The 16,051-nt window shown below is 37.0% G+C and overlaps 1 protein-coding gene across 3 annotated transcripts in view; it reads right to left on the minus strand.

Moving 5' to 3' along the window:
* MIB1 (MIB E3 ubiquitin protein ligase 1) overlaps window positions 1-16,051 on the minus strand; it is an 85,412-nt gene that overhangs the window by 57,583 nt on the left and 11,778 nt on the right. For all 3 annotated transcript variants that reach the window (XM_076329856.1, XM_076329855.1, XM_076329854.1), the window contains exons 3-6: window positions 14,088-14,217; window positions 12,111-12,215; window positions 4,388-4,454; window positions 323-527 (exon numbers count right to left, since the gene is read on the minus strand). In XM_076329856.1, coding sequence (XP_076185971.1) covers window positions 323-527; window positions 4,388-4,454; window positions 12,111-12,215; window positions 14,088-14,217 — 507 coding nt within the window. The remainder of the gene's footprint in view (window positions 1-322; window positions 528-4,387; window positions 4,455-12,110; window positions 12,216-14,087; window positions 14,218-16,051) is intronic.

The following is a 16,051-nucleotide window of genomic DNA, read 5'->3' on the forward strand; positions in this document are numbered from 1 at the left end:
TCCCCTTGAAACCATGGGATACTTTGTAATTAAAAAAGAAATTACTGCTTAAAACACTACATTTTGGAAATAAGATAGTCCAGAATGTCATTCATTATTTCGGACTCAAATTTTCACCAAGTGAGAGAGGCAAACTTCCTTGTCCCACTAAAGCATCTTTAAAGGTAAGTCCTCATCACACGTTGTAGAAGGAATATAAAAATTCTCAAGAAAATCTTAGTAGACACAAAAGGAGAACAGAAAGTTTCTGGCACCAAGTGATCGCAAGTGCTGAAGGCAAAGGAAGTTTGTGAGAATCAATGATGAAGGCTAAATAACAAACCTGTTGCCACTTGGATATTGTACTACAATGTCATGATCCTCATCAATGCCACAAACTGTTCCAGTTGTTGTTAAAGTTTCAAACATGCCATCAGTCCATCCTCCATGACCATGCTGCAAAGACTGTACAATTTCCAAGTCAAGGTCAATGTTTACAAGGTCACCTATTTGCAGCCCACCAGGGTTTCTGTTACCATTTTGCTCACCTGAAATGGAATAAGAAGAAAATGTTCACATGACCACACTAATTCTCCACGCAATTTAAAGAACAGAAGTTAATTTCTGAGACTCGATGCCTCTGCAACTGTAGTGGCCAATAGCTAAAAGGGAGTGAACAAGTGAAAAAGAACTCAATCTCTGGCTATGGAATTGTGTGTTTCTTGTTGAGTTTTCATGGCAAATAGCAATGACACTGGCAAATGCAAATACTTGTCACAGGCTCCACTATGGGCTCTAACTGGGACGGTAACAGTTATCATATGGTGTTAGACACCTAGATACATAAGAGCTCTGATAGTTTTGACAGAGTCTCATACAAAGTGCCATCTATCCACTCAGAGGCTGAAAGATAAGCAGAAGGCCCACAGAAAGTGGTTTTGAATCAGGTCAGTCCTTGAATATGGAGAAAGCACCGGCAAAAGAATACCTCCAAAACAACCAGTGATGAAAATCGTTAACCTTATAAGTGGGGAGATGACTACAAACAAAAAAAAAACCTGCAAATTTAAAATTAAAATGTTCTCCCTGGACAATGCCTGCTTTCAAAAGATGTGTCATAGAAAAAATTCATTAGCTGGAGGGAAATGGCATACACTCACACACATCAAGCTGTGTTAACTGATGAGATTTGTGGACCTGCTCACTGCCAGAACCAGAGGATGGTATCTGGTGCCATCCACAGAACAGTGAAGAGTACGACAACTGCAGAAGTCATGTAGACTGACTTCAATGGCAACATCAGTGGCAAAGGACAGGGTGAGCAGAGTTCCTTCAGTAATAATGCTGTCTCTAAGGGGGAGAGGGGAGTGTTGGTTTTTCCCCTTCCAAGCAAGAGGTAATAATGGAGAAAGGGTCCTTGCACTGTAACAATAAGGAAGTACAAACAAATAGCCTGACAAATAGAGACAAAAACATTATTTGGAGGGAGACTGATTCCAGAGCCTGAAATCCACACCAGATGTTAGCAGCACTAGTTGCAGCACTAAAAATCTCCAGAGGAAAGAATGGCGGAGAATCTGATACTACTGAAGAAGAAACTGCTGAGAAAGGAAACGCCCATGAATAAATGCTCATGTTCAATGGACTTTGACTTCTATGACCACCCAGTGACTTCTTTCTGTCCTGGTCTTAGTTTAAAGGACCCATAGATGGAACACTATTTTCAGTCTGTACCCTTCACCTTCACAGCAAAACACACCTAACATGGAAAACAGCCACTTCCACAGAGGACAAAGTCAAAGATTAATTCTTCAGAAAAGCTACTGATATGTGTTAGATATCTTCTAACATAGATAGAAAACTTAAACAGCAAACATCCCAGAGACAGCCTTGATGAGACAAGGAAGTCTAAGAAAGGAAGAGATGTAAAACAGCAAAGAATTATAGAAGCATTAGTCAGAGGAAAGGATCTCTAGAGGTCATCTGGTCTGATATCCCACACAAAGCTGAACTAACAACCAGCTGAGGTCAGCTGTGCCTTTGCCTATCTGAGTCCTGAAAGCTGAGGTTCCACAACGTCTCCAAGTAACTTTTTCTAGTGCTGCAATGTAGAGCTGTAGGTGTAACAGAAAATTTCTTCAATATCTGATCTGAACCTCTCGAGTCACTTAGGGTGGCCTTAAGGCCACTACCATTTGTTTTTATGCCATTTGCCACTACTGAAATTTTGGTGCCATCATTTTCAGGTACCCTTCAAGTGGTTGTAGGTGGCTAGTAGCTTACCTCTTAACCTCCTTCTTACCAGACTAAACAAGCCCAGCTCCTCCTCCTTGCAAATCATGTCCTCTCAGTCTCTTAACCACTTCAGCAAGCCACCATCAGACCCTCTATAGTTTCTCAAAACTGGGGGAGGGGGGAAGAGGAGATGGACAGACAATGACACAAACAGGACATAGTATTCCAGACACAGCTCCATCACCATTGAGAAGAGGGGGATAATAACTTTTCCTATTCTGTTGTCCACCATCCTCCTAATATAGCTCACTATGAAATTTACCTTATTTGCAATGACAGCACACTGCTGCCTCATTCAATTTGGTATTCAGTGCAACACCCAGGTCTTCCTCAGCAAGGCTCCTCACTCAGGCATTCACAATTCCCAGTCTGGGAATTCCTGGTACGTAGGCTTATTCCAACCAGAGTGCAAAACTGCACTTCTGATTGAACTCCATGAGGTCTCCATTCACCAAATTCTTCACTTCCTCAAGGCTCTTCCGAATAAAGCTTTACATTCAACCACGCCCCTCTGCCAACCTGCTATCACCTGCAAATTGTCTGGGATTGTATTCTGTCTCACCATCAAGGTCACTGATGTGGTACTGAACAAAATAAGTCCCAGTATTTTGCCCCAACTACATACTACTCTGTATTAATTAGGCCCCTGCTGGAATATTATTTGCATTCTATTTACTTCGAATATCACAAAGCTTCAAAAATAACTTTCTAGCTTTTAATGCAAGCATACATTTAAATTCACAGCATGAACGTATCTGTGAACTACATTCAGAAGACAAATAAAAGGGATAGATGTTCTAACAAACAGTAAGACTGGGAAGATGGAGGATAATATGGTAAGAATGATGCAGTGAGTCCATCATCATCCTTTAAGAGCAACTTAATATAGTGGAAGGGGAAGAATTTAACAAAGAATAGTCTCCTACTATCTTTAGTGATTAACATTCATGCATTCAAATACGGTATTCACCCTAAAGGTAAGCTACATGCAGAAAACATCGACCTGTACTTTTAAAGCAAGAACGAAAATGAATAAAGGGCACGCATAAGAACCTAAGTTTACCTGTGTAATAAAGAACCAGTAAGATTCTATTACTACTTTCCTATTTTCATTCACGTCAGATTAAAGTGACAAAATTAATTTTAATTACAGAAGCAAGATACAAAGATCAGAATGCCTTGGCTTTTTTCTTTCAAACAATTCATCTACTTGACAGTAAATATCTAAGTGACTTCTTGGACAATTGTTTTTTTTCTAAACAAAACAGACCTTTACTGTTGTCACCTTTTCACCAATACTGTCAATAAAAGACTAGTGCTTGCAGGTCATACTTCAAGTATTTGTGCAAGGAATTAGATTAAAACTAGTAAATAGAGAATTCTCATCACTTCAGAAAAGCCAGTATTATCAGCTAAGTTTTTTATGCATTGAAATATAATAAGAAACTCAAGAAGAAAAGCAAAATTTTCTGTAGTGTCCAGTTTTATGACCAGGTGTTTTGCCAAGGAAATACACATTAATAATTAAGAGGTTTGTGTCCAGTAATCTATAAAATTTATCCCAACTTGCCCATATTTCAAAAACCAAAACACCTGGCAATTATTTTTTATAATACACTCTGCACAGGTCTACAGCCCAGCCAAGACACTAGAGGAATAAGTCAGTGCAATAGCTGATGTGGAAAACCTCAACTAAGACTTCACAACATATATTAGTATAAAATAATAGGTTGTTATATGTTCGAATGACTCCTGTTTATGGCTATGTACACGCTACTTCATTGAACACCTCTGAATATTTAAGACAGTCTTATAAGAATGCACAGCTATGTTTGGCTCTTTAGAAATATAGTGCACAAGACTTGTGACTCAATTTATTACTTAGTCAACACTTAACAGCTCCCTTGCCATCCACTTGGCACACTGATACCAAATACATTTAGCAATGTAATTTAATAAAATAAAAAATAAATTACAATTTATTATTAATGCATAGAAATGCTACCATTTACATTTCACTAGTAAGGACAGTCCTTTTAGATGACATTTAAAGAGAAATCCAGACTACGTAATTAACACACATCAAGATAAATTTACTTTATCTTCAACTCACCTAACACAGGACAATGGTCCCTGTAGAAAGAGCCTCCTTTTGCATCTTGGACACATTTCAGGTCAGACTATGAAGAGAGATTGAGACAACTTTAGTCCTCACTGGCTGAGTCTCCAGGTTAACATAAGTCAGTGAAACTAGAACTGAAATACACTCAATAAGAAAGGCTGAAAATTATGTGTACAAAAAACATGCCCCATGAATTTGTTACTGATGCATATCATCTCAAATACTTTCCAATCTATCAGCCTTGACATTCTCAAGATTTTAACAACCTTCACCAATATAAAAGGCTATAAATGATGAGACATTTTTAACTCAAAGGAAAGTATTAAAATAACACAAAGCTCCTTTGCATTGTTCTATAAGGTTATCTTTCCTTTTAAAAAACACAAGGACAGAAAAAAAAAAAAAGTATTTGCAAACAGTGCTCGAGGCCACAGCCTTTCCTGTACCGATCATTTAATGCCTGCCAGTGCTGCCCCCTCTTCCCAACCCTTTTTGACAGATACATGTTTAACTTAAAGAAGAAAACCTGGCACCCAAATTCTACAAAATGAAGAATTTCTGATTAAGAATATACAGAACACAAGGATATTGCTTTCTTTTTTAAAAAAAACAGTGCTGAGCTAAACATGATCTTTTTAAAGACAAAAGTTCTAAAGCTCATCCTCCAGAAAGACTCTGTTCAATATTATCTGAGAAACAGAGGTTTCGAGCGTGATAACCAACTCCTATTCATAAAGCCAGCAGAGTTACTATAATTCTCCTTTCCTCTAGTTTTTTCCCTGTGTAACCCTTAAAGCCAAATGGCTACCATCTGCCATTGCTCCTTATGGAACAATTCTCACTAAACAAAGGGCATTTTGTGCGCACTATGAGTTGGGAAGGAGATAGGAAACTGTTTGTAAAATGTGTCAGAATATTCTATGGGATGGGGGAGGAAATAGAGGACAGGTGGTGGTTATGATATAATCAACTAGAACTAAACGAATACTTTAACAATTATTTTTCCCACACCCAAGATTTATTGACAGACTGTGCTCCTGCAAAAGGATTAAAATGAAAACTCTCAAGTCTTCCGAATCATCAAGGCACTGACAAACACAATACTACCCTCAGTGACCTGTAACTGCTAAGCAGCCAGAAACGATACAAAATTCAGCGTACATCCTGATCTGTGAAGAATGTACCACCACTTTTTCAAAAAGTGATGAAAACAGCCAGATGAAAAGAATGAGATTTAGCCGCTCTTGTTCAGCCCAGCAGCAGCAGGCCTGTGACAAAATGCTGCCACCCGGTGGGCAGGTGCTGGGTTTAACTCGGCCGAAGACAAAGGGGCTGCGCTGACCATCCCAGATGGCAAGCCGATTCATTCCCCCAGACCAACGGAGATTTAACGTGCTCGGGAGCACTCGGTCTCACCCACTGAATACAAACTCTTCGTGTCATGCAACAACCAGCTGTCTGCACAGGAGTCACGAAGGGGTATACATGCAAGAGCTGGTTTCACGTTCTTCAGAGCATTAAGAATAGAGCGCAGGAGGGTCCTAAATGGTTCTCTTCTCAGCAAAGCAAAATCTGGGTGAAAGATCGCTTGCATTACAGCAAGTGTTAACATACAGAGCAGACTGATGGCTAAAAGCTAGCAGAAGAAATAAAATATTCAGTAAAAGGCTAATTACTATCTTGCAGCAGAAATTAGTAGGAAGCAGGTTAAGATACATTAAATTTTACAGGGAAAAAAACACCCACCAGAAACCTACACATCTACTCTTTTTTACCCTGCTTGTACCATGCCCTACGCATAGTTTATTTCTGGAGTATAATGATATACTTGGTTGTAAAACTAAGTGGTAGCTTGATGTTGAACCTCAGCTTCACATCTGTCTTCCTTTCACTTACATGGTGAAGTCAATGCTAGATCACTAAGGAGTAAAACAAGAGTCTGATTTAAGTATCACAGAAAAGCAAAGGTAACGTGTTGGTTTTTTTTTTTTACATAAGCCTTCACCAAAAAATTGAGGACTCAAAATGCACAGAAAGATGAGGCACTGACAGGTATTAAGGCAGTACAAAACTAACTCGTATATACTGTATATACTGCAAACAGTTCCTTCAGCAACTTTACAAACAGCACTAAGAAAAGTAACGTCAACGTGATAAAGGCCTGCAAATGTCTTAGAAAACATAACCAAACCCAAAAAAGATCCTGGAGTTTTAAGATAGGAAACTGTACTTAATTGTACTTCAGTACCACGAAAGCTGGGTAAGCAACTATAATTCTACTTCTAGCGCTTAGCTACAATATTTATCAGAAAAGGAAAACAAGCTTTCTTCTGCCCAAGTAGTTTAAGTGAAAAATCAGGGGTGGTGTTAAGCTCCTGGCCATCCTCCTCTGGGGACTGCGTGGCAAGAGGCCCCCCTAGTGAGGACGGAGCACAAACACACCCTAAGCCCGGCCACACCAGGCTGCCAGCACACCGCTGCTGCCAGCTCTGCTGTACCGCACTTTGGAGAACCCCACCAGGATTTTTACAAGTTTTATGAGTCTCCCTGAGCCTTGTACATGGATTGAAAACGCGTATCGCTTGGAGATGAGATGTGCAAGTGCAAGAGGGACTGTACCAAAACACAAGGGACGTTAAAATGCAAGTTTTAGACATGGTGACACCATGCGCAGAAAAAGAAGTAACAACTGGGAGGCTGGGTGTAAATACGTGATGGAGACAAACATGCAAAGATTAAAACAAAACATAAGCTTTTATACACTAACTTGATGGAGAAATCATTCAATGAACCCTGAATAGGATTCTTTCAAGAAACAGAAAAACAAGCTATAGATTTTGTGGAATTTGTGTATAGTTAGAGAAGAGGTGGAAGCCCCAGTTAAGCAGGAAATCGTTATAATGAAAACTCAAGAACAGCATGAGCACAAAACATTGCACAGCAGGACTTTCAGATCCGTAGTAACAGCTGATGCACATGAGCAGTGAGTAATAATGGTTTTTGCCTACAGTGGAGAACATTGGTCTTCTAGCATCTGCCTTCTGACTTGCTGAAAAATTCTTTGCATTCCAGCTGTATGTGACTGGATTACATAAAGATCATGATCTGCTCAGCCAAATGGGAAATACAGAAGATGTAACAGTTTACTTTGACTTACCATCCAGTTATACCACTGAAAAAACAGCAGCAATTTCATCATCATAAAAACTTCAGAGAATTTAAAAAAAAAAAGTACATTACAGCAACATCAGCAATATTGGCAGATGGTGTAAAAGTGCCATCATCCCTGACCTTGAAGAGGAAAACAATGCTGAAGGAGCAGCTGCCTACTGGAGTAACTATTAAGTTATTCCAATCAATATGGAATGCCATCCATCAAAACCAGGGAAGGGAGTCTACAGACTTGATAAGAAAACTAGGTGTGCTGCTAAGAAAAAGAAGAATGTTTGATCCAGATGCACTGAAATAGTATCTAACACCAGCAGCAAACACCAGGAGAGAAATTAATACTGATCTTACATATATACCAGCAGGAATGGTGCCACAGCTGCAGGTGTTTGAGGTAGCAATGAATACACCCCTTAAAGGTCATTTTAAGTCTTCAAGCTCACAACAGCTTTTGGCAAGGAAATATGCCCTTACAGGGCAAATGGAGAAAGCCCAGTGTGTGCTGCTTTGTCACCTGATTAAGACAACAAGGGACTGGATAAATTGATTAGTTGTAGCTAAAGGTTTATAAGAAATGCTGTATTTCAAATTTAATGAACTCAAATAATTTTCAGTTTCAAGAAGCTGAGAAAAGTGAAAGCAGTAAAAGGAGAAAGAACATGCTGGTAGAGAAAGTGACTGAAATGACAAAGAGGTGTGAGGTATAAAAACAATAGCAATAGCTTCTTACAGAAGAAATCAGACCTCAGGCAAATGCTGAGTGAACGGCTTATAACCTTACTGTCTATTGATTATAGGTACTTATAAAAACTTTCCACATCTAACTTTTTTTTTTTTTAAGGAGGATCATTTTAAAGTCTTCCTTGTGGGTTAATACTGTAAATAACAAAATTGGAAAAGGATCAGTAAGTATGTTTCTGCTTAACAGAAATGTGTTTCTAAGCAACTCGGTTACAGAGGGATGAAAAACTTGCCTTGGTTGAGACTACAGGAGAAATGTAGAGAAATTAGACGACGTAAACAAGAAGCAAAACAAAGTCTGCTGACAGATGCAAACAAATGCACAACGTATACATAAATATCTCCTTCCTCTCGGGATTCCAAAACAACTACCTACCTAACTTTGGCTACACTGTGAGTAATGTAATAAAAAACACCTGCTGCATGTGTAAAGGTGGCCAAAATTCATGTTTCTGTTCTAAATCAGTTTTGATCAGCACCTATAAGCAACAGGACAACACTGAACTAACAAGATAATGAAAATTCTTGTTGCTCCTTCCTAAACCACTCATTTTGAACGTACTAGGGACAAGATAAAGGACTCGAGAGCTGAAGATTTGACTTACATTACAGATCTGACAGTTGTAACTGCAGCAGAAAGCATGTTTCTATATATTTTACAACACTCACCCGCAATGCCTAGTATGCTAAGACATTTACCTTGTTTTTATTTTAAAAAAGTGTTAATAAGTCATTCTTAAAATCCTCTAGAGTAATTTCAAGGATTATCTTTAAGGGTTACCCAAATAAATGTTGAACAGACACTAGGTATCAATCAGGATAAGAAAGTTTAAAGTAACACCAAAAACACAAGGGCAAGGAATCTTCTCAGTTTCCCTTATGCACTCAACTATTCAGAATTCGTGGAAAGAAGTACACAAACACAGATGGCTTATAGATTACTGTGACAATGATGGATGATAACAACAGCTACTTCTTTTAGAGGCTACATAGTTGAAAGCAAGATCCTCCATAATGAAAAACAAGAGAAGGAGGTTAATCACAGCAAAAAAAGGCAACAGCAAAGAAATTTGGTAGCACAAAACTGGTTCCTAACTAATGAAACTGATTTAGGGCACTCCTGCTGATGGAACTATTTTCTCAAGTTTTTATAGCAAAATCATTCTATTAGTAAGTAGTAGAATATAATGCTTATTGAAAACCAACAGAAGTCACCAGCTTTACATCCTCAGCTGTGTGATATGAAGAAATAAAAACTAAAAACAAGTCCAAAAAGCTAAATCACAATCTTCTCATTAACTCTCTAATTCCACATAGTGTATCTTTTTATTGCAAAAGGCTATGTTCACACAATTCTAAAACAGGTAATGCGGTTAACAGCTTGGTCTGGCTCTAGAATCTGAATACATATAGGTATGAAATGCAAGCAGTGTCAATAACCATATTAGCCAACAGTACTTTATTCCTACTACGGATGTAGCAAACATGTTACTCAACCTAACGGTATCATAAAAACAGATTTTAATTTGGGAATTTGTGGCCTGTGGCAGCAGAAACTCCCAGATTTAAATTGCTAGGCTTCACAAAGAAAGGCAAGATGGACCCCTCTCAACCACTTCATATGTAAACACAGCAACAGCAAACTCAAATAAAAACTCTAAGGATCTGACCACAAATAAATGCAAGTTTTCAGCCAGCACCTGCTGCCCACCAGCCAGTCCTCGTCTCTCCCAAGGAAAAGCTGGCAGGCCAGATAGATTAATTTTGAGGACCAGATGCAGCCTGTCAGCTATGAAACAAGCAACCCTGACTTACAATAATAAGCTGTGTTTCTTTAATCAGCTCCATTTGCATCCAAGTCAAGTGTTATTCATTTGCAAGTAGGGGTCTCTTCCCAGCTGTATTGACACGGGCACACACTGAGTATTGTTGATTCCACATTCTCTGGACATTCATATCCAATTTCTTAGTCCCAAAGACAAGTTTGCCCCAACTTTACATGAACTTTCTGACAGTCTATTAGTCAGCTTTACATAATGGCACATAAATAGCAGTAAATAATCATAATGAATTGTATACTTAGCAAGCAATTAATCAGTTATAAAATCTAGCTTTACATTCAAATGACTATTTGTCACAGATATCCAAGAATCCATTCTGTCTGAAGTGAAAACTGCACTTGATAAAAGTATCCGACAAAGATAAAATTATTGTAGGAATGGATTACAATCAGGTAAGCACTACATATAAAGCCTCAAATTATTCTTTATACATATGTACATATATTATTTATATATTATCCTATATATTTCTATTTGTACAAATCTTGTGGGAAGGGTCACCCTTATCCATTCAAATTTACAGTTGCAGTAGTTAATCAAGTATTCTAGAAATATTTAACACTTCTTTATGTGACAATAGTTTAGCAACAGAATATAGTTGATTTACAAATAATAAATATGTTTTTATTATTAAGGGAATAACTATTTCAGAACAGAATGTAACTTATCTTAAATGTATTTCTTCTGCGGCCAGAAGGAATCTTTAATGATTCCACAGCACTCCCACCATGCAGTGCACAAATTTTAACATAGTAACTGACGTTGCAACAAAAAAATCAGTTGACCTGTATCTCACTCTATCTAGATTCTGTAATTGTGCTCCTTCTCCATGCATCACAATCAAATGTAAGGGGGAGATACCAACCACTGGTTTAATAATGTTATACTACATAATACTACATAAAACTTACTTTCCGTTTTGCCAGTATATAAGGAATTTTCTTTAGAACTGGGGGGGGACCATGAAGGACATAATCCAATACTGACATATTTTATCTTTAGCATCTTCATGCATCAGAAAAGCTGACCTGCACTAAAGATGTTTATTCTTTTTAAACCTGACACTAAAATATGTATTTACTGCGAAAGTGGTATTTAGTGTTTATTTTTATTATAAAAATAAACTTTATTTCAAGTGATGCTATAAAGCAAAATATTTTACTTTCAAAAAAAGTAGACTAGTCGTTTAACATTTTATTACTGATATACATCTGACAAGATGACACTTCAGTGTTAAGTTAACATGGTTTTTCTCTGCAGCATCAAACAAAAATCATGCAAAGAAAATGCTAATTAAGATGTTATACGCAGTTGATAATCAAAGTAACCTTTCCCTGACCCATATTAGGATAAGAACACCCAGCAACAGAAGGCACTTAGGCTAGAGTCTGACCCATTTTCTCTCTAAAGCTGTAGAAGTAGCTGTAGAAGCTAGGAAGTGAAAAAGAAAAATTTAATGCTAAAGCAAATTAAGGTTGTAACTTAATCAACACCTTTCCACTGACAAAAAAATTGCTCTCAAGAGGATTCTGAGTGTTGCCAGTAGTTTAAAAACTGCAAATCTTGCAGTAATCACACCAAAATTTGAAGTGAACTGAAGAGTTCAGGAGTTAAAGAAATAGGGTCTTTAAAGAGTTCATGACTAAGCTTCTTATTCTTTTCTGAATTTTAATTTAAGCACAACAGTAGCTCAGTAAGATAACCATGTATGCGATGTAAATATTCACTATACTCTGGCAGAAACCAGCCCTTAACTTTAAGTTAGTCACATGTTTTATAAATTCCCAGATCAGACTTTCTTCCTCCTACATATGCATGATCCATACAGCTGTATTCACAATGACCTGACTAATGCATGCAAACTGACAAAGGGTATTACAAAAGCAGGATAATAAAGCAGAACAAGTTATTCTTACTACCCTTCCCCCACCGTGCATTTTACCCTTTAGTTCTTTTATACTTACCATGCCCTCAAAGCCAACTCTGTAAAGGTTTTTAGCACCATTGTCCCAAAGAACATATGCTGCGCTATGTGGACTCGATGCACTCCAATCTTGGATTTCAGTTACCTATTCAGTTTTAAAAATAAGAAAAATGTTTCTAGAACAAAGACTTAGAAGCACAACTTGAACTTAAAACCTTATTCATCTCTTCAGAATAATTCAGGATACAGCAGTTTTACTGAATTTAATAAAATTTACCCTGAAGCTGTTTTCCATTTGATACAAGTGTTCCCTAGGTGTCTTAATAAGATGGCAGCCTGAATATATACTTTGTAGGCCTATTTTTCTTTTGTATATTTGGTAGGTAATCTAACTACGTAAGTAGAGAACAAAATCTGAACTGTAAAAATTTATGATGCTTTGATATGTTCTTACTAGAAGCAGCATTTAACTAAGAAAAACAGGATGAAAACTGTTTTAATTGCTGCAATTTGTCTGGTTTAACCTGCATTAGCCTGGTGGCGGTGCACTATGTTAGGAGACAAAATTTTATTTCCAGAGCAAATCTGTTTAATAACAGTACAAAAGAAGGAGAGTGAAAAGGACTTTCACTGACATTTCTGAAATCATGAGGCCATGCACCAAATTCTGAAAACACTTCCGTTACTCAAAAAAATCAATTTCCAGAATGTCTTCATTCTTATTTGGATTTATTTAAATGCTGTTTCTGCTATCTACCATCTGCTTTTCCTCGTTAAAAACATTTATATGCATTTATACGTATTTTCAGCTTGCAAATAAACCCACTAATTCAAGTCTAGTACATAAAGCAGACCATGCAGGATAAGATTCTTACTTTGCGAAGTTTCAGAGATTTCAAAATATCTTGCCAAATTCACAGCAAGGGATAAATAATCAAGATAAAAAAAGCTGCATCTGAATATCCTTTGCTTTAAGAGATTTAAATTCATTATTTCCTCTCAATAAAATCCAAAATGAAATCCCCAGAAGTCCTAAAGTTTCCATAAATGTCTAGGATATAAAATAGGCTAAATATCTTCTTCAGGAACTTTTCACTCTCTTTTAAATGGTGCTTAAGTGTACTAAAAATAAATGCAACAAAAAACACCAGTTGGCCAAGATATAAGGGCATCCAATTCTCCTTCTAGAACACCTCATATTTGGTGATAAAAGTCATAGTATATTTTACACTCCCAATTCTCCTTCTAGAACATCTCATATTTGGTGATAAAAGTCATAGTATATCTTACACTCCCTGCTGTATGTTCATACTTATAACAAACCTTCATTAGTTCTCAAGGTAAATGTAAGTTGTAAACAGAAAATTTGCAAAGGTTATGATCAGCAACATATCATCCCATGCAATTTTCAAGAAATCCAAATATTCTTATTATACAACAAATGAAACACATTCATATAATATCCTAAGCCAGTAATACAATATCCACATCCAACACTTGCAAAGTTTTTAACTGTAAACTGGAGAAGTCCCTAGAATTATTAGACGAAAAACAAAAATCCATCCAGGGTGCAAGCACTGAAAACCAAAGGCAAGAGATACACAGATGTGCTGACCCACAGGCAACAAGACTACAGAACAGTGATGACCAGGAAGGACTATTCTTGAGAGCTCTGTTTTTACACCAGCTCTCTAGTAATGCTGAAATATTCCCAAGATCTTAATGTTGTTACAAGCCAGGCTTAAAACAGAACAATCAAGACAAAAATTTAGTAGTTTCAAAAATTTTGTGCTGGTATTGTAAAAATGTAAATTTAAATTTAAAAGAACTGGTCATAGTATACATTCCCTCCTCTTTCTAAATGCTTGAGCATCACAGAATAAGATTTAAAAACGTCCAGCAAATTAAAATAGTAACTTTTATGATGATATTTTTACTCTACAATTAAAAGGCCACCAAGGCCATTACATCAGCATGGAGAAATGCATCTTCTTATTTAAACCAGTTTTATTTTTACCTTTCCTCTGCGCCCATTGCCACCATCTTGGTCTTCCCATTGCCAATCAACTCCTCGCACTACCCTGGCACCTGCAAAGATTCCTCTTGCTGTAATTTTCTTTGATTTACGGCGAGACTCCAACAACACCCTGAAGTTATTAAAAAAAGAACCCACAAATGTCAAGATAATAAAGAAAGTCCAAAATGAATCTTTGGGGATGGGAAGGAAGGAGAGCACCTTGAAACAAAAATAACCCCACGAACGCAGATTTCAGTGCATGAATCGCATCCATTCAATTCTCAACTTGAACAGCAGCCCACGAGATAAAAAATCATGATCTTCCTAACATGATTTATTGCATGTTTACAGTTAGTTTTTAATTTTAATGATAATTTCTTCTCTGAACTTCCTACTACCAGCAATAACCTTGTAACTACTTACATATAGCTCTGTACTCATACTATTAAAGTCATTAAAGAAACAGTCATATAAACAACACATTTCTATTTCTCGTAGATGCACCCTAGGCCAATATTATTGTCCTGCAATTGCCCTGCCATTTTTATTCAGAATTATGCTATTAATTAAAAGCTACATCTCTTTCCCCTCCACGTCTCAGTTTTTCTACATACTTCTTATAGCATACCTTGGCAAATTTAATTCAATGTATCAGCATCTGTTTTTTCAGTCATAATGTTATTTTCCTAAAGCAAACCTCTTCTTTTCCTCTGACTTCAGCAGAACTGAAGTAGATAAGCCCAAACAGAACAGTTAATGAGTATTTAACTTACAAATAGAAACAAAGAGACAAACATTTTCCTGCCTTTTCAGTCATTTCAAAAGCCATCAGTCTGCATGCAACCAGATTTCTTACTTCATGCCAGGAAAATGTTGCCAGACAAAAGTATTTTTCAGCTGAAATTCTGAATGTTTCCTGACCTCTTCAGGAAGTGTATCAACCACCTGCTAAACTTTAACATCCAGCAGATGGCAGACAAGGAAAAAGTTAAACTGTTAGAATCAATGCAAAGAGCACATGAAAATATTAGCCATTTTTATCTAAGTAATATAAAAGAGTGATAGAAAATACAAAGATATATTGTTTATAGCAGCATTTTAGAAAGATCTCAATACCTATAAAACTGAGACAAAAACCAGCATACATTACTTTGGTATGCTGCCCACATGATTTCCCAGACTCAAGAATAAAATAGGGAGAGCTTATGCTTTCCTTCATCCAAACATCCTTAGATGCCTCTTGCCATTTATCCTATGAGATATCCCTCAAATTCAATAGCACTGCTTTGACCTTTTCTCCTCCCTCAAACAGTTAACTTTAATCAATTTTTCCCAGCTAAGCTTGATCCAGTAGAAACAGCTCCTTGGCAGATGAAACTGCCTTCTAGATAAGAGTTGCAAAACAGAGCTCAGTGGGAGTAAACAAAGATAGGGAGAAAGTGACAAGATGCAAAAGATTTTCTGCAATTCTCTACCTTGCGTACAATCTATCTCCAAAACTAGAAATTATGCTTTATACACCAGAACAGACCACTTAAAACTACAAAGGAAACTTCAGCTAAAAAAAAAAAACAAAAAAAAAAAGAAAAAAGTCTGGCAAGCATTCCTAAAAGCAATGAGTTTTTTAAAAAAGAAATAAATAGAAAAACAGATTTACATTTTGTTACCTATTCTCTATTAATTACACTAAGCCAGCACTTTCTACTCTTGGATTCAACTTCTAAGTCTTGTTCTGCATTAGAACATTATAATTGAGACCCTAAGCTTATGATATATATTTGGTACCTAGATCTGCTGGCATGAATCTCAAAAAAACAGAAGTTACTTTTTGATTAAGCCACTGACCTGGGCATTTGAGCCATAGTCAAACTTCAAGGCAAATGTTTGAAGAAAATAAACACAGTCCCTACAAGACACGATACAAGAACTCAGTTTGTGTGCTCCAACCACCTCCCTTAACTGTA

This window comes from Aptenodytes patagonicus, chromosome 2 (genome assembly GCF_965638725.1).
Source record: "Aptenodytes patagonicus chromosome 2, bAptPat1.pri.cur, whole genome shotgun sequence".
In the NCBI taxonomy this organism is placed as follows: Eukaryota; Metazoa; Chordata; class Aves; order Sphenisciformes; family Spheniscidae; genus Aptenodytes; species Aptenodytes patagonicus.